Here is a 21,502-nt window from a genome sequence, read left to right on the forward strand (position 1 = left end):
TTTACTCTTTAGCCGTTTGCATTTCCCGTGGTCATAAAAGCTCCTTCCCTGTCATCTGACAGCGGAATACCTTGAGTGATTGACAGCTAATATGAACCAATATAGCGGCAGGGAAGAGCTATTCAGCACGTTTTTACAAAAAATCAAAACAGGTCGCACTACAACCATTATCAGCAGTCGCACTAATGCTCCCAAATATTTTATGAGGTCGCATAGATTAATTTTCGGGCGCATATGCGACCAAAATGGTCGCAATTTCGAGCCCTGCTTAAAATATTTTGGAGCAGTAAACATGTCAGGTTGAATAAAAAGGCATATTTTGATATCTTTCCTGCTGGAGACACTGTTGTCTTTAAAAAAAATAAATAAATTTTTTTAAAAATCTTAAACATAGCTTGGGAACGGTATTATAGAACGGTATTATAGACATCCAAAACATGCAGTGCTAGTGGTCCTCCCAAACGTGGTTGAGAAACAAGGTTTAGAATATAGTTTTCTATTATTTCTTTTGAGACTGAAAGTGAGATGAAAACTGACATGTGATGCAACTGTCAATAGTGGGATCTTCTTTTATTTCATTTGCATTTATTTATATCTTTAAATACAAAATGCTGATGTTTTTCATTATAAGGCCAATATATACAAAGGATTAGACAGCTGATGTTTATGCTCATCACATCATGAGGACAGAGCACTGACTTCTGTCACAAACACAGCATGTGCCGCTCATGCTAATGGGTTTCTCAATGTCATACCAACACCACACAGACTGCTCTTTATGACACATGATGACCCGTGTTCTCTCTCGCTCTCATAGACCTCCTGCACATTTCCCCTGACAGCTAAACATTCAAGTGCGGAAACAGGGAAAACTGGAGCTAGTTGTCATTCTTTTTTGCCCCAATAATGCTACATATAGTACAGTACATATTCAACAGCCTATTATCAACTTTTAGACATCAAAACCAACTACTATATTGGATGTGTGACAATTGCCCCACTGTCTTTACATATGGACTTACGAATATATGATACATGTATGGATATATATATATATATATATATATATATATATATATATATATATATATATATATATATATATATATATATATATATATATATATATGGCCAATATACCATACATGCATCATTGTATTTTATTTTTTTTTTTTGCATACATATGCTTGGGTGCAAACTGCATGTGTAATATCGTTCATCAAACAATTCTTATCAGTGCTTATCCTGAACGACACAACTTATATAAAAAGGTCATAAACCAACAGTGTCAGGCAGCTCAAATGTAGGTTTGTATCAGTGCATGTCATTATGCAACAAAAAAGCTCACACTCCAGAATGTCATGTACACACTCATGACCATTTGTCCAGGATGAGGTAAAGTTAAAGAAAAGTAAACAATGTTCAGTTTCTTTCAGTTTTGCATTATAAGACCTCGGTGTGTCACGAGTAGTCATGTGTATTACTTTTGTTTTGTCCGTATATGTTTTTCACTCTCTTGATTTTTAGGAATCACCAAGGACCACAGTTGCAGCTAAAAATGGTCCTTGTATGTTCTACTAAAAAGAAAAGTTACCCACATCTTGGATGTCCTGAAGGTGAGCAAATTAACTTTCATTTCTGGGTAGATTATACCTTCAAAGTTCGTCAAATTGTTACCAATACACACAAAGACTCAATACATGATCTTTATCCGATCCAGATTATCAATACACAATTTTAATATTAAAACTTTAAATGGCTCACAGATTGAACAAGTTGCATCTTATAAATATTCAGATGTCTGGCTTGATGATAAGTTGACTTGTAGTAGTCATATCGATAACCTTTTTAAAAAACTCAAACCAACATTAGGTTTTTATTGTCGTTTAAAAAAAATTTTACATTTAGTTGGGAGTACATTTTTTTTTCAGTATTGGATACTTTATATGCACGCACCTCTGAATGTTTTAAATAGTTGGATATTGTTTATCATATCGCCTTAAGATTTGTCACTGGTTTAAGTGCATGCAAAGATCACTGTAATTTATATAAAATGACAGAATAGACCTCATTACAGTCAATGGGAAAACAACGTATTTTACTTTTAATTTTTAAAGCTTTAGTTGGTAAATTATCACAGTATATATCTAGTTTGTTGGAGTGTTCAAAAACATACAATACCAGATCAGCAGATACACTCTTACTTTTTTTTCACACAGGTCCATCTGCTTTCTCTAAGTATGCTCTATCAGTATGGAATAAGCTTCAAGATATACTACAAATAAAATCCATCCCATCTATCGCTATATTTAAAAACTTTTTAAAGACTGTCAATTTAGAATAGTGCACATGTTTTAACCATTGATTATGGTTTATACTATGTATGTGTGTGTCTCTGTGTTGTGATACTCTATGTATTCTTATTTATTTTTTTGTAACTTTGTTCTATGTTGCATGCCTTGACCAAAACTCCAGGTAGAAGAGATATTGTATCTCAATAAGCGTTCCTGGTAAAATAAACACATTTAAAAAGTTTATCTAATATCGAAATGCCCTTAAGCAAGCTTAAAACTCATTTAACACATAAAAGACTGAAGCAACACAACTGATGTCTGTTAGGTTAACAGGGACACATCATGAAATAGTGGTTTGTTTATTTTGACAGAAGGAACAAGACCTGCACTGTGAATACTGCTTATGTGTTAAGGCTACATAACTGACTGACTGGCTAACATGAAGTAAGGAAAACAATATCTTGTTAAAGAAATGATTAACCCAAAATAAACTTCTGGCATCATTTATTCGTATTTCTTCCAGTCTCAATCCACGTTGATAAGTGACTACGTTAGCGTGACTGAGGCTGTCATTGTGTTTCTCAGACAGGTTTAAAACTGTAAGGGAGAGTGAAAGACAAAACAATTTTCATTTTTAATGAACTCTCTCTCTCTCTCTGTCAAATAAACTTTCCTAATGTCAAACCCTAAAAGCCAAACAACCAAAACCTCAATGACTCCACCACACACACGTTTGCGTAAAGGTGAGGACGCAGAAACCTGTCCAAACACGTCTAGCCTACGCAAGATAAACGCGCAGAAAGAAACCTGAGGTTCTCTGACCAGCGTCTGCCTCGGCGATGCACAGCGGAAATGTTGGACACTCGGATTCCGCTACAAGTGTCCGAACAGGAGAAAGCGAGAGGAAGAGGGAAGTCTTACCGAGATACTGCCTGATCTCCAGCAGAACTTTAGGGGGTCCTCCGTTCAGCTGGTAAAAGAGCGAGCCGAGGCAGAAGAGCAGCAGTGTGGCCATGCAGAAAGCATAATCACGCAGGGAGAAGCGAAGCCCGAGAGCCGACAACCAGAATCCTCTCCTGCTGTTACGATCTGTGCCGTGACTCGCGCTGTGATTGTTTAGACGGGAGCTGCTGCTGTAATTCTTCATCGTCTCCTCACATGGAAGCGCAGAGAATGGTCGTCACCCATCCGCCTCTTCAGATAAAAACTTTTCGGTCAACATTTAAACACCAACCAAAAGCCCCTTCACGGATCGATGCGCGTGAACGAAGCCGTTCAGAGTTTCGCCTTCCCCTCGGTCGTGTTTTCTCGTCTGCTCTTGCTGAGCTATTTTTGCGAATGAAGTTGGGAATCCATCCTCTGCTTTTTGGGGTTAGTGTCGGTGTCAGATTACCAAATGTGGAGGAAAAAGTTCAACCGGAGGATGGACTCAAGCTCACGCGCTGCCGTGTGCCGTTCAGCTCCACCAGGCGGAAGACGCGGGAAATCGCCTGTGAATCAGCACTGATAAGAGTAGCTGAAGGAAAACTACAAAACACACACTTTCTGCTGCAAAATCTCGTATTATTTTAGCTAATACAGAAATTGTAATAAAATAGGCCCCAGTCTTTAATGAAAACTATGTGCAATAACTATTTACGTTTATACTATTTATCATATCTATTAATCATATGTACTGTAAAAATCCTTCTGTTTGCACAATTCTGATATCTATATCGGTCTGTCTGTCTGTCTGTCTGTCTGTCTGTCTGTCTGTCTGTCTGTCTGTCTGTCTGTCTGTCTCTGTCTTAAAATGACTGAAGCAGACTTAAGTGCAAAGCAGTGCTTTGTTTTTGGTAGAAAGTTTCAGGTCAGGGAGGGCAAGAAGGATAACAGCAAAGATAGAAACATTTTAATTAAATATAAATTCAGCCAAGAGCAAAGTTCATGACTGAGCAGTTTTAGACAATAGAAACAAGCTAAACTAAATCTGACTCTTTCTGCTGTTGGAGTAAGTGTCAGAATGATAAAAGCAGCCTGCTTCACAATGCTTTCTTTTATAGTGCAACACAATATCTTTTATTATTATAGAGGCATTCAAAATCAAGTGGGTTGACTTTATTTAACCCTCTAGTGATATAATCATGCCTGCTCATTGCCAAATTTGAAGGCAAAAAGTGCTCAAATAATATGCCTCCTTTTTCGCTTTTAGCAGTGTTTGCTAGTGTTTTGGCGGTTCATTCCGCTATGGCAACCCCTGATGAATAAAGGGACTCAGCTGAAGGTAAATGAATGAATGAATGAATAATTGAATGAATGCAATTGTTTCCGCCGGCTGTGTGGTTTCTTGTGATCTTTGTTATTATTTTATCATAGACTGATAAGAAAAAAACATTAAAAAGTTTACATGTTCTCAAATTAGGAGGCTCAAATATGCACTGTTACTTAAATGCACTCCTATTTAAAGCATGAATTCCCTTTTTATCCATCCATCCATCAATCTGTGTCTGTCTATCCATCCATCCACCCATCTATCTAGCTATCCATGCCGTTTTTATCATTTTGATAAAGATGAAGTTTAACATTTGAAGAAAACGAACACGTCTGGAGTCAAAAAGTTCTGCAAATAAAGTCTGGACTCATTAAGATTTTTGATTAGACAATAGGAATATTATAATATCAAGTGAATAGCGAAGAATGGAAAACAGCAAATGTAGGATATTTTTCTTTATTTCACCTCAAATGGACAAATATTTTAAGACATTTTTTGTTTGTAAATACACGAGCAAAACTTTATAGACAATCATTAGCGAACTGGAACCAGATAAAATCATTTTTATACATATATTTTACAATGGTCACTGGAGCATGTCACTACAGCTAACTACAGGTGAGAGTATTGCTCAATGATGTATAGTACAGCTAATAATTACATTTGATGCAAAAGCAAAATAAAAAATAAGTTATTTAAATATCAATTACATATAAAGAATGTGCAACCTCAGTTAATCATTTCATATATGTAATTAAGACCCGGTTTGATGTCATTTAAATGGAAATAATTAACTGGACATGACTAGTTCTGTAATTAATTAAGACGTGATTATAGTTTTAAACAGAGATTCGATATTTAAACAGCCCGCTTCAACCATCCACATTTCACCTGAAAACAAAAGAAAACTGTAAATGTGTCAATTTGTAATCTCATTTTCTCCACAATGGAGTTAAAAAACGTTCATTCTTTAATAAAGTGCATTTTTACAGTAACATCATGAAATATATTTTCAATTTTAAATACATAAAAGCCTCATTGTTATCAAAGCACTCAAGCAGTTTTGAAGGCATCCGTTCTGATATAAAAGAATCCATCGATTCTCTACTGCTATTCAAAATCTCCAGAGTTACAGTCTATAAATTGTGCTGCGTTGGATACAAAAGACTAAATGGCATGGGGAGAAATACAATTCTAAAGCGAGCATTCAAAAAGACAGCACTTGATAAAAATCGCAAGGCCTTGGGGAAGCATGACGAGTGTCTTTCTGTCATTGGAAAACTAGAAGATTTTTAGGAGCATCTACACTACCTGACAAAAGTCTTGTCGCCAATCCAAGTATTAGGACAACATAAAATAATTTGTCTTCCAGTTGACCATTTGGTATCAGTAGTGGCTTATATGAAAGGCAAATGCCTCTAAATTACTCTTATTTTACCAAAATAAAGATATGATCATGTTTTGATTTTTAATTATTTAATTAGGACAGTCTGACTCTGCTTAGATAAAAGTCTTGTCACTTAACAGAAATAATGTACAGTATAGAATATAAAGTCATGATGCAATGGAACAGGAAATAATATAGTGTATGACTCCTATATATGAGCTTGGACGATTGCATCCATACATCTCTGCAATGACTCAAACTATTAATAAAGTCATGTGGAACGGTAAAGAAAGTGTTCTTGCAGGACTCACAGAGATCATTCAGATTCTTTGATCTTCAATGCCTACTCCAACTTACCCCAGACATGCTCAAAAATGTTCATATCTGGTGACAGGGCTGGCCAATCCTGGAGCATCTTGACCTTCTTTGCTTTTAGAAAACCTTGATGTGGAGGCTTAAGTATGAGAAGGAGCGCTATCCTGCTGAAGAATTCGCCCTCTCCTGTGCATTGTAATATAATGGCCAGCACAAATGTCTTGACATATCAGGCTGTTAATGTTGCCGTCCACTCTGCAGATCTCTCACATGCCCCCATGATGAATGTAACCCTCAAACCATGATTTTTCATTCACCAAACTTGACTGATTTCTGTGAGAATCTTGAGTCGATGCGGGTCTTCTGCAGTATTTGTGATGATCGGAAATCTCTGTATTATTTGTTGCTCTTTCAACTGAGATGGATGACAAGGCTTTTGTCAGGTAGTGTATATGTTTTTTTTGACTCAATCAAAAACAATCTTGCTTCATTGTGCTTAATTTAAAGTGATGTCCTAAATCTGTGACCACATCATACTAATGCCTAAATGACATCACTAACAGACTTCAGCGAACGTTGTAGTATTCATTTAGAAATGAGTCTGCTAGATGCTGACTGTGTTTGATGAGAGAATCTCCTCTACCGAACACCAGATGTGTGAAAACTTGTGTTATATCCATCCTCAGTTACCGCATAACACAATAGTCTCCCTGAAACACACACATCAATGTATTAAATAACAAAAAAAAAAAGTTTGACCTAGTGGAAGAATTACTCGTGGACTTAAATCATCATTACTTCTCACATACAAAAACAATTATGTGGTAATGTGACTTTCATTTTTTAAAAATCTAACAAATAAACACTGCATCCAAATTTGAAACAGTTTTGAATCACGACTGAAGCCACACACTCGTCTAAGTTAGTCATTATCAGATTTGATTGACTTGTATTTTAAGGCTAAGACTGTGTGCTTTCAAGAGCTCGAGGCCTTTTTTTTCTTCTTTTTTTCAAGATTTAGAATGTCATCAACACCCCAGTCAAAGTGCAAGGCAATCTGGGGCGAATAAAACAAAACAAAACAACAAAAATGTACACTCCAGCAAGAATATTACAGCTGTGTGATGCATTATCTGCATCAGAGATGAATATGATAAGAGGTACACAATATGCATGAGTATAACTTTCAAGATAACAGGCAACAAAAATTGATACAGTAACAAACGCTGATATGTTGAATATTGTGTGATTAGAAGACTGGGAAGGCTAAATGTGCTGTGAATATACAGGATCATATTAGGCGGAATATAAGGAGTAACCATGACGAATGCTTGTTCAAACACAAACACAAATCCCTTGACCAACTATTGGCCTAAAATCAAAATAATGTGCATTGCTCTGAATATCCCCAATATGGCAACCGTGTTTTTTGGGGAATTTGACTCGATCTTTTCATATACATACTCTTAAGCTTTGAGAGAAAAAAAAGTTTATATCAACAAAACCTGCATGAAACGACATTGCTTTGGCCAGATGACTTGCTCTTGATGTGCTTCATAAAGCACTAAAACTTTTTTTTTTCTAAACAAAACTCTCACTTTCTGAAAAAGCAAGAGAGGGGTACGGTCTTTAAATTCATACAAAAGCATAAAATCTCCAGAGAAAAAGATGTGCTTTCTTTCGACAGACGGTCCTTTCAGGCCAAAACTATCTATTGATAGGCCCACAGTAACAGTCCTTGGAAGCCAGATTTCCAAAAATGCCAAAAAACAGAGAGGTGTGGAAAAAATTTGGCAGTCATCGAGGTCTGGCACTTTGATCTGTTTCTTCAAGTTTATAAGCGCTCGTATCCATATTATGACTGTCCTGAGCTGGCGGCTGAGACGAGTTGAGCTTCACTGAGAAGAATCCGTATGTGATGTTCCTCCTTCAGGCCCGCGTCCCTCGCTTGCGCCTCATTTAAAGACGACACACGACTCAACGTGTCAAAGCCAGCAGCCAGTAGAGGTGCAGAATACATAGGCATTCCGATGGACACGAGCCAATCAGAGACAGAGCTCACATGAACCAGAGACACTGGCTTCCGACACATGTCAGTCAAACCTCCTGAGGGAATCTGTGGGAAAATTAAACACACAATGGTCAATGCTGATGCAGTTGAGTATCACCAATCAATCTGTAACTCAGGCGTCACGGTGGCGTAGTGGGTAGCATGATCGCCTCACAGCAAGGTCACTGGTTCGAGCCTTGGCTGGGTCAGTTGGCATTTCTGTGTGGAATTTGCATGTTCTCCCTGTATTCACGTGGGTTTTCTCCGGGTGCTCTGGTTTCCCCCACAGTCCAAATACATGCGGTACAGGTGAATTGGGTAAGCAAAATTGTCTGTAGTGAGTGTGTGAGTGTGTGTGTGTGTGTGTGTGTGTGTGTGTGTGTGTGTGTGTGTGTGTGTGTGTGTGTGTGTGTGTGTGTGTGTGTGAATGAGTGTATAGATATTTCCGACTGATGGGTTGCAGCTGGATGGGCATCTGCTGCGTAAAACATGTGCTGGATTAGTTGGGGATTCATTCTGCTGTGGCGACCCCAGATTAATAAAAGGACTAAGCCGAAAAGAAAATGAATGAATGAATGAATCTATAACTCACAGCCATGCGGTGCTCCTTGCGGAGTTGTTTAACTCTGATTTGATCAAGACTGGACGCCACGTCCTTCGCTGGCTGCTGGAAGTCCTCTGAGTACCTCTGAACTAAGAGCTGAGGAATACCACACCGGCCATGCTGAGAAACACAGAGAGAGAAATAGAGAAAGATTAGCCAGGAAAAAAATCTAGTGTTGGAAAATAGAAATCTTTTTTTTATTATTATTTTTGTCTCTTGTTCTTTTAATCAAACAATTATTTGTATTGGTCATGTAAGGGTCATATATTAACTAAACTTCTACTGTTGTGTGTGAGTGCTGTGCATACTAATTAGCATTTTTGCAGAAGTAGATAGATGCAGGTCCAAAATTAAATTCAGTTCTGCAGAAACTTAATGTCTGAAGAGAGGTGTTAAAACTGAACACAGAGCACAGAAAGTTGTATGCTTTTTTTGTTGTGCAGAGAATTCGTGGTAAAAGTGGAAGTATGTCTAAGGTGCGGCCAATGGAGGACTGAACAATGACTGACAAATGACAAATTTCATTAAACTCCACCTGTTAATATCAGCTGCCTATAAAAGTTGAAGAAGTCTGGAAAAGAAGATTGTTGCGCACCTCCTTAATGTAACTTCTGCATTGCATTGAGAATAACAGAATTCTGTGAATCAAATTATTCAGTTGTATCCAATAAATTGTTTTAATTTTTGACATTGAAGAAAAAACCTCTCCTGACCTTTTTTATTTTATTATATTTTATTATTATTATTATTATATTATATTATATTTTTATTATATTCCAGCACTAGCAACGTTCTCCACCTCTCAAATGGAGAACACCTCTAGAAAGCGTACAGTAGTCCTTAAGAGAGACAGAAATCCGGTCATCAAAATATAAAAAATATGAGGAGAATGTTCTAACGCTGGACTGTTTTAAGCTAAGCCATGATTAACGCTTAGCTAATGCTCAATTGGTCTCAGACTGTGGACTCTGAATAACAACAGAAATTATCAGATCATAAAGTTTACTTCATGTGGCTCTTTAATTGATTTTACGCTTGGTGGAGACCGAGCACACTTGGAAACCAAGGCTGACTCACAAACAAGCTAACTTTATGTGGCAATTAGAGCATTACGAGGCAAGCACGGCTAAATTGTTTGTTTAATTTGAGATTTAGTGCTCTAATGCTAACATCACCCTGTGAGGCGCAACCGAGATGCAGTTTAATCATCCTCAGCAAGCGTTTGTTAGCATGCCAAATGGCCATCTTGCTTTTCCAAATTAGACTACATGACTTTTAGTTTTGCGAAGCAAGCACTTTTAGCATTGTAGAGCAATAGTCTGACATCTTTGTGAAACAATTAACAATCTAAACACAGCACATTGTTTGTGCTCCTCTGGCAAGCTGCAAGACGAGAATGTATATACTTTAAATTATACACAACAGCTTGTTAACTGAGAGATTAAATGTGCTCAAATACATTCAATCCATTTTTTGTGCCCAATTCGGGATACATCCGATAGGCTGTGGGTCTAGGCATAATTGGATTGGCTGCCAATAAAAAGCAGTAAAACTCCAGGCAGTCGGTGTGGTTTGAAACCACAAGCTGCTCTAGTGTTTTCATTTTAAAGAGGGGATATTTTTCACCTCTTATTCACCTTCTTGTGTACAGTAAACTCAAAGAAGTGAATTGGAATCAGACTTGGTCTTTGTTTATTGTACTGTAGATATTTACATACCAAGAACGTGAGATGGATATATGCTCCGTGGATGCTAAAATCTCTGCTTTTAATGTACTGCATTGTGCTTTCCAATCCAATATGTGACAGTTTTGTCTGTGCGTAGCCATGCATTTAGAGATTTAAAAACAGAAAATTAAATAAAAGGACGATTAATTGTTCAGAGACTGTAGGAAAGACCTGCTACAGGTACTACAGTTATGTCTTACAAGTTAAAGAGTGGAAATAGTGTTTGGATGAGCATTGATTAAAATGCATGTTTCTTTCCATTTCTTTTGACACTTCGAAATAAGGTTCCAGCAGTAAATGGAAGGAAAATATAAACCGGTCGTGAATTTCCAAGGACAGTGGCATGACTAAGTCAAGCCCCCTACTGGTAATCATTGTGCTTCTGTTTAGTCTGCTGATCTTTTTATAACTGTTCCTGTGCTGCCATTTTCCACATCATTTTTACCATATGACGCAGTTCATGAAAACTTGCTGTCACTTGCATAAGAAATCCATGAGATGATACATCAAATCTCTAAAGAGTCTTTACTGGCCCAGCTGGTAGTAGTTGTGTGTGTGGGTTGGGGAGACTGCCCCTTACTGGTAAGAGGGTGGGGACAACTGTCTGCTCCTTTAACCATTCATTTTTTAAGTGCTAATTTAGTTAGGGCTGGGTGATATGACACAAATCCCATATCATGATATAAGTCATCTCATATCCTCATACTATATACAGTACCAGAGATGCCCAAACTGGGGCCTATGGGCCAAAGTTGGCCCATGGTAACCTTTGATTTGGTCCACCATCCCATCTGAGAAGAGAGGAAGAATGATGGGGGTGGCAAAAGCAGATTCTGGTTGATTGGTGTATTCAGCATTGAACTCCACAGTGTTATTAATGCGATTGTTTATGCTTTTAGTGCAATAAGTAATCATTTTAAATGTCATACTACATTAGTTAATATGATTTAAAGGAATGTTTTCTAATAAATTAGGAAATTACCCATGGCAACTTTAATGTAAAATAGTTATATTCACTTTCAGCCCAGGGCTCTCAATGATATTTGGTTTTTGGCCCTTTATACAAAAAAGTTTGGGCACCTCTGCTATATGTATACAGTACCATTACAAAATATAGCACCATTACTGTAAATACACTTTAAAAACTGAAGATTACAGGTCCAGCATAAACATAAACATCAATATATATACTGCCTTATTTTAAATCATGAAATGTTAGTCCTTTACACAACAACTACCAACCCACATGGAACGCAAACACACTTCTGTTGACACATGCGCAAGCTGATCAAAGACTTTAAACCAGAGGTGGGCAGGTTTGGCCCTGGTAAGTCACAGAACTGCAGAATTTTGATTCATCCTTAATAAAAACTCATCTGTCTGTTTCACTCAGACCTTGATGATCTTGAAGCAAAACTATGCAGAACTCTGGCTTTTCAGGGCCATATCTGAAGACCTCTGCTTGTGTGGCCACTTCTGATTCTGACCCATCCTACAATTGTGATGGCAACAGCCTTCATTAATACTTATTCAAAGTGAAACAAAGACTTACTTTATCAGAGTAAGGCTCCTCTTTGAGGTCGATCCCTTCCGAGTGCATCCTGTCCTCCAGCAGAGTCTCTAGGTCAAGCATCTTGGCATGGGAGATCTTCCTGCTGAGAGCGATTTTAGCTCCATGGATTTGAGGACATGCTGATTCAGGCAGGTCAGACAGCCACGGTGGGCTCAGAGGTGCTGCAGATTCACCTGGTGATGCTGGGGTTGATGGGGTACCCTCAGAGGGAGAGGGGGTGGTCGGAGAATATATAGGCTTTGGGGGTAGGGTTGGAGTGTTTGGCACTGAACCGGACAGCACCAGCGGAGGGTGTCGCAGACCATTCGGCAAACGTTCTTTGGACTTTTTAGCAGGCACTGGAGGTGGGATGGGTGGCTTTTTAGGGTGAGTCCTTGGAGCTGGGCTTGTCGGAGCAGAGACAGGTTGACGGAATAAGCTCTGAGAAGCAGGCAATGAACTGACCGGACTCACAGGAAGCTGTGTGGGAACTGCAGGCCTCTGCAAGGAGCCAGTCTGCCTTTTAGCCATATTGGTCTTCTCATCCTGTTTGGAGTCTACAAGATCTGCTTTCATTTCTTTTGTGCTGCTCTCCAGCCTGCCTCTATCCTCACTGCCCTGCTGGTCCTTCCTCTGATCGAAGGCCTGTTCCCAGTGGATATCCCCCAGAGAATGAGAGCGCTTCCAAGAGTCAGGGGTCTCCTGGGGGCTGTCCAACTCCTCACAGCTTCTGCTGAGCGAAATCCGGGAGGTTTGAGCTGCTGCGGAGCCTTTCTTGAGGCCGAGGTTTCGCAGATTGAAGCCCTTCATGGGTCGGGGCAGAAAGGTCTTCGAGAACTTGCGCTCCTTCTTGGCCTGCTGTTGAAGAGCTTCAGTGGAGCGAGTCATGGGAAGAGTGGGATAATCTGGAGACTTTACATCCCCACAGTCAAACCCTGATGAACCACGGCTGTGGCGCGATGCCTTTCGGCTCTTACCTAAAACAGAGAATTGTGCTTTCACATAAATTTATCAATCACATATACTTTCTCTATTAAAGGCTTTGGATGATACCTCAAATATTTTTAATTCCTAAAAATAACTGTCCTAAATGTATGAGCAGAAACATGTGAAAACAAACTACTGCAGTCTGAAATAATGTGATGAAAGCAAAGAATTTGGTTATATTTTATTTTGATGGTAAGTTGGTTGAAATTAAGTTACTATATGCCAACAAATTCTCATTAGATTATAAGTAGACTGTTAGGTTGGGTTTAGTGTAAGTTGACATATCCTAGCAAAGTTTCTTATAGTCAGTTTAAATGTCTGTTGAAGGAGCAGTATCAACAGATATAAAGCAGACAGTCTACTAATACTCAAATGGACCATCAAAATAAAGTGTTACCGAGCATTTTGTCTCATTGTTAATTAGACTAATTAGATCAGTCAGAAATTAACATGCAAAAATTGTACATGGTGTTCAACAGCTCGTCACAAGACATTATCATCAGAGATATCTTACCCTTAAAGAGTGGATATTTTTACCTATATGAATAGATTTCTAACTAAAAAGAAATATTGAAGAGAATAAAAGGTTTAAATTTAGCACATTGTTTAGAGCTTAACCATATTCTGCTCAAGCTTTCAATTTGAGAAGTAATATCATTTCAGAGCAGAAGCTAATTTTCTGGAAAGTTTACAAGCAAACTATTTCTTAACAATATATTTTTTTCACAACAAAACTAGCAATGTATGCATAGTAAATATGTCAAATTGAATTGTATCTGAATTGAGCACATATGAGAAACTAGTAAGACATAGCGTATTAAAAGAATACCAGTGTGCTTTAGCGACAAGCTAAAACTAAATATAGTACATAAGGTTGTAGTATATAAGTTTGGAATCTGAGAGTGATTTGATGATAGACATATTTTTGTGCCAAATTTAGCTTTTAACATGCAACAATGTATTAATAGCACAAGTTATGAGAAAGTATAAATGTATATACAACAGAATTGTGGCCACATTTGTTACCAGTACCCAGAGACAAAGTTCATTTGTTGAATTATGTATAACTGAATTGTTAGGGATTACTAAGGGTTAGTTTTAGGCAGTTAAAGTTAAAGGCAGGGTGAGTGTTAACTAGGAGTGTTAAAATGAAGAAAACCACTAGTCAACATAATATTTATTTTGAAATTTGCATCATGTTCTGCCAACTCTTTTCTTTAAATAACCAATATACTCAGAGTAAAGAGTTTAGTTAAGGTTCTATAGAATCTATTTAAAGGGTCACGAAACACCAAAACACACTTTTTAAGATGTTGACAGTCATATATGTGTCCCACACTGCTAAAAACACTATTAGGACACATATATTTCACAAAAAGGTGAAAATTTGTTGTGTTTGCATTATTTTACGCAAATTCATTCTTCCGGTTTTAAATGAAATTCAGACGCTATGTCACTGCGATTAGATACTTGTGTAAAATCCAGCGTAGAGACTGCCGGTCTCAGTGTGACGTCTTTGAGTTTTCATTATTAATTAATGAGAAAGACTTTTCAGCGAACGAATCAGCGCGCTTTATTGTGTATAAGGTGCAACTTCATTTATGTGCATGATAGCTTGGAAGAGTTTTACCTGTTATAGTGTTTAGACAGCAGAGAGACGTTGCCAACCATAATTAAAACAAGTGGAAGAAGAAGAAGAATTGTTGTTTGGAGACATGGGTCATCAGTATTGCGTTTATAATATTGCTGCAACAAAGGTTTTTTTCTCCCATATGTAGTGCGGTGTCTATCATTTCAATAAAACTACACTCTTCCAGCAATTCCTCTCATCCAATATCTTGTTTGTCACAGGGGCATGCATAAAATGTTCCTGAATTAAAGTAAAAAGTGCCAAACTACATTTAAAGTTGACAAATTTAAAATTTGGCAAATAATATGATCACTGTTGTCCATGTAAGCATAGTCACTGTCTTTCTCACATGTCTTGTTTTGCTTCTGTTAAAAATCAGCGCATGGTCAAACTGAAACTCCCTTTTTCACGCAAACCGTTTCCTCTTTCACCACTCAACACTCTCACCTAAACAAAGCTGGACTCACCCACGTTCCTGACTTTTTCTAACTAGAGGTTTCATGACCCTTCAAAGCCTGGTTTATATTTCTGTGTCAAGTGATCGGCGTGACCCACAGTGCATGCAATGCGCCTAGCTGTGCATTTATACTTCTGTTTGCCGTTTCTGTTGCTCTGCAATAACACTTCGGAAACACTAGCTGGCAGTAGGTTATGTTATGTTCCTCTGTGTTGAGTATCTTCGCTACATTTTGAGGCTGGAATCGGCGGATGTTCAACAACTTTAATCAAAAGGTAAACACAAAACAGTCTCTATCCAGAGCTCACACTTCTACTACACTTGCAGTATCGGGCTCACGCGGCTCTCACCTCAGCCCACACTCGTCAGCACTACCAAGTCGACCAATCAGAGAGCTTGTGCTACGCATCCTTGCAACGTGTAGCTAAATTTTTTGAGAGGTGCGCGTCAACGTCACAGACGGCCACGGTGAGGGCTTTACGTCCATGCGTAGGCTGCGCCGTAGCATACGCATGCGTTGACGCAGAAGTATAAATCAGCCTTAAGGCTTAGAGGCACAACAATTGAATAAAGTTCATAAATAAAATGACAATTGAGTCCTTAAGGATCTGATATAAATGTTCCAATGATTATGGCATGTTGAGAAACGATGCGAGAAGAAACTGAAGATGAACATTTAAAACAATTTAAACTTATTTAAAACATTTTTCCTTGGATATCAATCATACTTAAGTAGAATCAAGGAATTTCAAATACACTGATGGTGAAAGAACAGCAAAGAGTAAAAGACGACTTTAAAAAATTGAGTAACCCCATTGCCTTAAAATGACTAATTTAATAAAATATGCATATAATTATAAACAATCATAATTAGTTACAGCATGTTTACTCACTTCTAAAACAATTATCAACTTGTCCCTTTTTAAGGAAATGGGTTTATTCATTTTTTTAAGTAAATAATGTCTTTTTAGTGCAAGATTAAATATAAAAGATCTAAAATAAAAAAAAGAAATGAATGGAAAAGTGATCAGCTCAAATAAAATACTATCTAGAGGTGAAAAAAGTAAGAGATGAAAAAAGCAAGCAGACAAGAATGCAAGAGATCACAGAATGGGTTTATTTTCCACATTGGCAGATTGCACATATTTTTTGATTCGTTCTAAACAGTCATACTTTACTCACACACACACACACACACACACACACACGTGCGCACACGCGTTCACGCACACACAGACTCATACACTGACACACACAAGAAAGGGATCAGCCAGTGTTATAAGATACCAGCAGGAGGTTAAAAAGACAAGAAAATAGCGAAAACAAACACTGAACTTCTTTAGAAATAACAGAATGACATGCAGTCATCTTCTCTTAGATAAAATCTTCTAAAAATAGACTCGGCTCCGACTTTTACACAATCTACAAAAATCCCACCCTCCCCTTGTGTGCAGCTGCTATTCATCTACTATATCTTGTATTTATAAAGTTTTTTTTTTTTCGTTTTAGGCACATAAGAACTTGTGCAATATGACCACAACAAACACCACACACAAATATGGAGTGATACTTCTTGAAATGGGAGGAAGAGAGACTTTAAATACAGTCTGTAATGTGGTTTTGCCATGTAGAACATTCTCAAAATCTTCCTTGTGAGCGTTTCTGTCTCTCTTTAGATTTCAGTGAATGCACCTTCACTAATTAGCAATAGCAAGTGATAGCAATCTCTACCAGAATGGAAGAAAGCAGAAGCTGGATAAGAGCGTTAAAAGAGAGGAATGATGGCAGAGCACCTCTGGAATAGAGAAGCAGATGTGACTGACAGACAGACAAATAGGATTGGGTTAAATCCAGATGTGATGACAGGCTCTCATTGGCTGTTAGGATGGTGTCATGGCGTTGCTACACTAGGCTGGGCATGGTAGATGCAGTTGATATGGAGAGGCTAGACAAGAGCCTGGTTACCATTCTCTAGGTTTTCATTGCTTTCGTAGCAACCAGAGTCCCGTGGAGAGTCAGCCATGAGGCCATGGCCCTCACAGAGGAGCTTCTCCTGAGAGCCAGAGAGACCGCTGCGCTCTGGATCACTGCTGCCTACAACACACATACAAATTCAAGATTAGGAAATGCACACACTTGCTATTAGAACTGATTTTCAGCCATTGCTAAATGATGCACATGTTCCGGTTCCCCCATAGGTGAATTGGGTAAGCTAAATTATTCATTTTTATTTATGTGTGTAAACGAAAGTGTATGGGTGTTTCCCAGTGATGGGTTGCAGCTGAAAGGGCTAATGCGGTGTAAAACATATGCTGGATAAGCCGAAAAGAAAGTGAGTGAATAATATTTCTACGTAATATGTATGGACAGATAATAGTTTAAAAGACAAAACCTGTATTTGTTTCGATCAAAAATTATTGATCCAAATGAATAAATTGGGCGACACAACAGCGCAGTGGGTATTGCTGTTGCCTCATAGCAAGAGGGTTGGTGGTTCGAGCCCCGGCTGGGTCAGTTGGCATTTCTGCGTCTCAATTTCTGTTGGCATTTCCTGGTCCTCCAGGTTGGGGGTTGAGCATTGTGCTAAAAACTCGCCTCATAAATCTAGATGTTACGAAATACCAATAGAGTGCGGCTAAATATTAACTTTGATATAAATAGCCCTGGGAGTAAATAAATAAGTATAATAATTCTATTAGCTCTAAAGGGCCATGTGACACTCAGGTTTAAAGTAATGGCTACTAAAAATTAAGCGATGTCTTCTTATCATTCCAAAATATTCTAGTATTATAGATTTTTATAAATAAATAAATATCAAGTATTAAATATTAAATATAAAGATGACAGTATACATAATAATTGACTAGTTAATTTGCAAGATAATAGTATACAGTCTGAAGTGCAATTTAAGATGTAATTAGGTATGTTATTGGATAACAGTGGTTTGTGAAAAAATATTTTAGGAAATACTGATAAAATGTCTTATAAACTGCACTTGGGAAGTATATGAAAAAGAATGACAATTTCACAGGAGGTCACATCATTTTGACTTCAACTGTTTCTTTTTTTTCCCTTTGTGTACTCACTGTCATAATCCTGAAGCAGTTCAACAGCTGTCATCAGTACGGCTCGGTGTTGTGGGTCTTTGATGTTGAGCTCATCCAGATCTTCTTCCTCTAGTAACTTAAACGTGTCCAGATCTTCATACCCGTTAAACAGAAACGTTGGCATGTGCTCCTAAAACACACACACATGTATTCACAGGTTACACACACCATAGAACAGAGAGCACCATGAAGGACCCTTACAACTAAAAGCAGCCCACTCCACCCTGGCAGCTCATCCAGGGCACGATTTATGCATGGGAATGTTTCCAGATTTCAGACTCTTTTCTGACAACCAACCAACTATCATTATAGTTCATTAACACACTAAAACAACACAACAGGGCTTCAAAATGTGTGTCCATTGTGTGTAACCATAAGCTCTGTCATGTGATGGAATAATGCAGGAGACTGTGGGAGGTCTGAAGGGTGTGTATGTCTCTTGTGTTTAAATAAAAATTTTAACTGGCATGGGGAAATGACCTCTTCCCACATTCTCATAGTTAATGTGCGCTTTAACAGGAGCTCACCATCTTTTCACACTAGCAGACGCTTTTTCATTTTCTCATCACTCTCCGCCCTGCTCTTACATTCAGACAGTAGAGATTAAAGATGAGACGCACATTCAGATGATTACAGATACACTGACTCAAGTTTGAATCTTAGGGCATTGCTTGCGATATAACATTTCCTTAAAGAAGGACGATTATTATTATTGTACTTTTTCTTATTTCATTTAACAATCACATCAGGTTAAATGCAAAACATTTCAGTTTTAAAACATTATGATTGAATGAAATACTTAGCATATATTCTGATTGTTATTCGCTGTTGTCATTTTTTCATGCTTGTTTCTACTCCTGCCATTAATGTTTATTTTCAACTCCCTACTCTGAGACATTTGGTTCCCCTTTTGGCCCGGTCTTGCCAATAACAAGATAAAGAGAGTATGGACCCATCTGACTGGTCAAACTTGGATAACTAACCTATGCATGTAACACAAAATGCTTGGGAAAAACTTAATATACAGTTAGGTCCATAAATATTTAGACATTGACACAATTCTAACATTTTTGGCTCTATACACAAACACAATGGATTTGAAATGGAGACTGTCAGCTTTAATTTGAGACTATTTACAACCAAATCAGATGAACGCTGTAGAAATTACAACAGTTTGCATTTGTGCCTCCCACTTGTTAAGGGTCCAAAAGTAATTGGACAATTGGCTTCTAAGCTGTTTCATGGTCAGGCGTGTGTTATTTCCTCATTATCCCAATTACAATTAGCAGATAAAAGGTCCAGAGTTCATTTCAAGTGTGCTATCTGCATTTGGAATCTGTTGCTCTCAACTCTCAAGATGAGATCTAAAGAGCAGTCACTATTAGTCAAACAAGCCATTATTAGGCTGAAAAAACAAAACAAACCCATCAGGGAGATAGCAAAAACATCAGGCCTGGCCAAAAGAACTGTTTGGAACATTCTTAAAAAGAAAGAACGCACCAGTGAGCTTTATATAGATATTACATTTACTATATGATTTTCCCATTGTGCAGCCCTACTTTGTTTGTGGTATGTGTTTCACCTTCAGGTTGATTCTCTCCAGAAGCTCCTCGACTGAGCTGGGTTTGGGTGGTCGGCCCTTCTTCCTCCTGCGAACAGCTCGTTTGGGCTTCTCCTCTTCTTCTGCCAGAACATCCACATAGATGAACTTAAACGTGCCCACTTTGTTATTGAGCAGACCCATCCATGTGCCCATGGGCGGCTTACTGATGATGTCAATCACATCTCCTCTCTTCAGAAAAAAAGAGAAATTTTGTTAGATAGTTGAAAATCTAAAAAAATAAATAAATTAAACTGTATAGAGTGTAGAGAGAACTTAAATACAAATATAAAAAAAACAGTTAATAATAAGGATTTTTTTTTAAAACTTATGAATATTTAAAAATGTGAAATAATGACATTTCAATAAAGCACACCTTTTATCAAAATATACGGCATGGTATTTATAGCATGTATTATATAATTTTACCTTCTCAAAAAAGACTTACACATATTTAAAAAAAAAAAAAAAAATCAAATAAAAAGCTACACAGACACCCACACACATAAGGTTCCTCTTGGGAACTCCAATACTTCTCTCAAATGTCTATTAGGCACAGAGATGTATAAAGTACTAGAGACCCATACTTAAGTAAAAGTACAAGTGCTTTATCAAAAATTGACTTGAGTAGAAGTAGAAGTGCTGTTTAAGCACCATACTTAAGTGGAAGTACAAAAGTATTCAACATTTTTTGTACTTAAGTATTACAAGTAGTTTATTTCAAAATTTACTACTCAAGTACTGAAAGTAAAAGTACAAGTATTGTGTAATGTAGTTATTAAAGAAAGCAGTCAAAATACACTAATTGTTTTGTTTATTTTAAATATCTTTTTGGGGCACTTGATTAAGCAGAACGAAAAGAAACATGGCTTATGATACTGTTTTTCTCTGTAAATAGTTTCTATGGTACAAGAGCTCAAATCGTCAGGCCCTTTTACCAAAAAATGCCTTCACTGATGAGATAATTCAGCATGTTCACTCACATACATACTCTCTCTCACACACACACACTGCCCTGCACACACCTAAATGTACACTCTCTCCCCACTCTCACACATTCATACACTCTCACACACACAGTTCTCTCTCTATCTCTCTCTCTCTCTCTCTCTCTCTCTCTCTCTCACACACACACACATTTTTGTGAATTGTGGGGACATTACATAGGTTGCAATTGTTTTTACACTCTCTCTTACACACACACACACACACGCACACACACACACACACACACACACACACACACAGACGCACACACAGGTACAATCACACTGTTGTTTTCTCTTACGCATTATTCACTCTCACTCACACACACACACACACACACACACACACACACACACACACACACACACACACACACACACACACACACACACACACACACACACACACACACACACACACACACACTCACACTTTGGGAGTTTTAAAGTTTGATTGCTTTAAAATAAAAAGCTTTAAACTAAACAAGCAAACTAAGTCCTGCTTCACAAATTCACTTGATTTTGATTTTACTGTAAAAAAAAAAAAAACAGGAA

At 37.7% G+C, this 21,502-nt stretch overlaps 2 protein-coding genes and 1 long non-coding RNA gene across 32 annotated transcripts in view; 1 reads left to right on the forward strand and 2 right to left on the reverse strand.

Annotated features, from left to right (window-relative positions):
* The window catches only part of usta (uronyl 2-sulfotransferase a), a 118,850-nt gene extending 115,216 nt beyond the window's left edge, over nt 1–3,634 (reverse strand). For 2 of the 3 annotated variants that reach the window (XM_087297064.1, XM_087297067.1), the window contains exon 1: nt 3,216–3,634. In XM_087297064.1, the coding sequence (XP_087153190.1) occupies nt 3,216–3,441 (226 nt within the window). In that variant the 5' untranslated portion in view covers nt 3,442–3,634. 3 annotated transcript variants of the gene reach the window in all.
* LOC147832251 (uncharacterized) lies at nt 3,110–4,694 on the forward strand. Its single transcript, XR_015518593.2, has 2 exons — nt 3,110–4,048; nt 4,100–4,694. It is a non-coding gene; the product is annotated as an uncharacterized LOC147832251 (long non-coding RNA).
* Nucleotides 4,695–4,986: 292 nt separating this feature from the next.
* Nucleotides 4,987–21,502, reverse strand: part of sash1a (SAM and SH3 domain containing 1a) — a 315,841-nt gene continuing 299,325 nt past the window's right edge. For 11 of the 28 annotated variants that reach the window (XM_087297053.1, XM_087297063.1, XM_087297059.1 and 8 more), the window contains 6 exons: nt 19,944–20,153; nt 18,341–18,491; nt 17,220–17,348; nt 12,181–13,157; nt 8,890–9,021; nt 4,988–8,363 (listed from right to left, as the gene is read on the reverse strand). In XM_087297053.1, the coding sequence (XP_087153179.1) occupies nt 8,103–8,363; nt 8,890–9,021; nt 12,181–13,157; nt 17,220–17,348; nt 18,341–18,491; nt 19,944–20,153 (1,860 nt within the window). In that variant the 3' untranslated portion in view covers nt 4,988–8,102. Of the gene's footprint in view, nt 8,364–8,889; nt 9,022–12,180; nt 13,158–16,348; nt 17,349–18,340; nt 18,492–19,943; nt 20,154–21,502 lie in introns of those variants that run through there. The other 17 variants (NM_001442215.1, NM_001442214.1, NM_001442213.1 and 14 more) reach the window with 3 other exon arrangements.

Source organism: Danio rerio, chromosome 20 (genome assembly GCF_052040795.2).
Source record: "Danio rerio strain M-AB ecotype USA chromosome 20, GRCz13ab, whole genome shotgun sequence".
Taxonomy (NCBI): domain Eukaryota; kingdom Metazoa; phylum Chordata; class Actinopteri; order Cypriniformes; family Danionidae; genus Danio; species Danio rerio.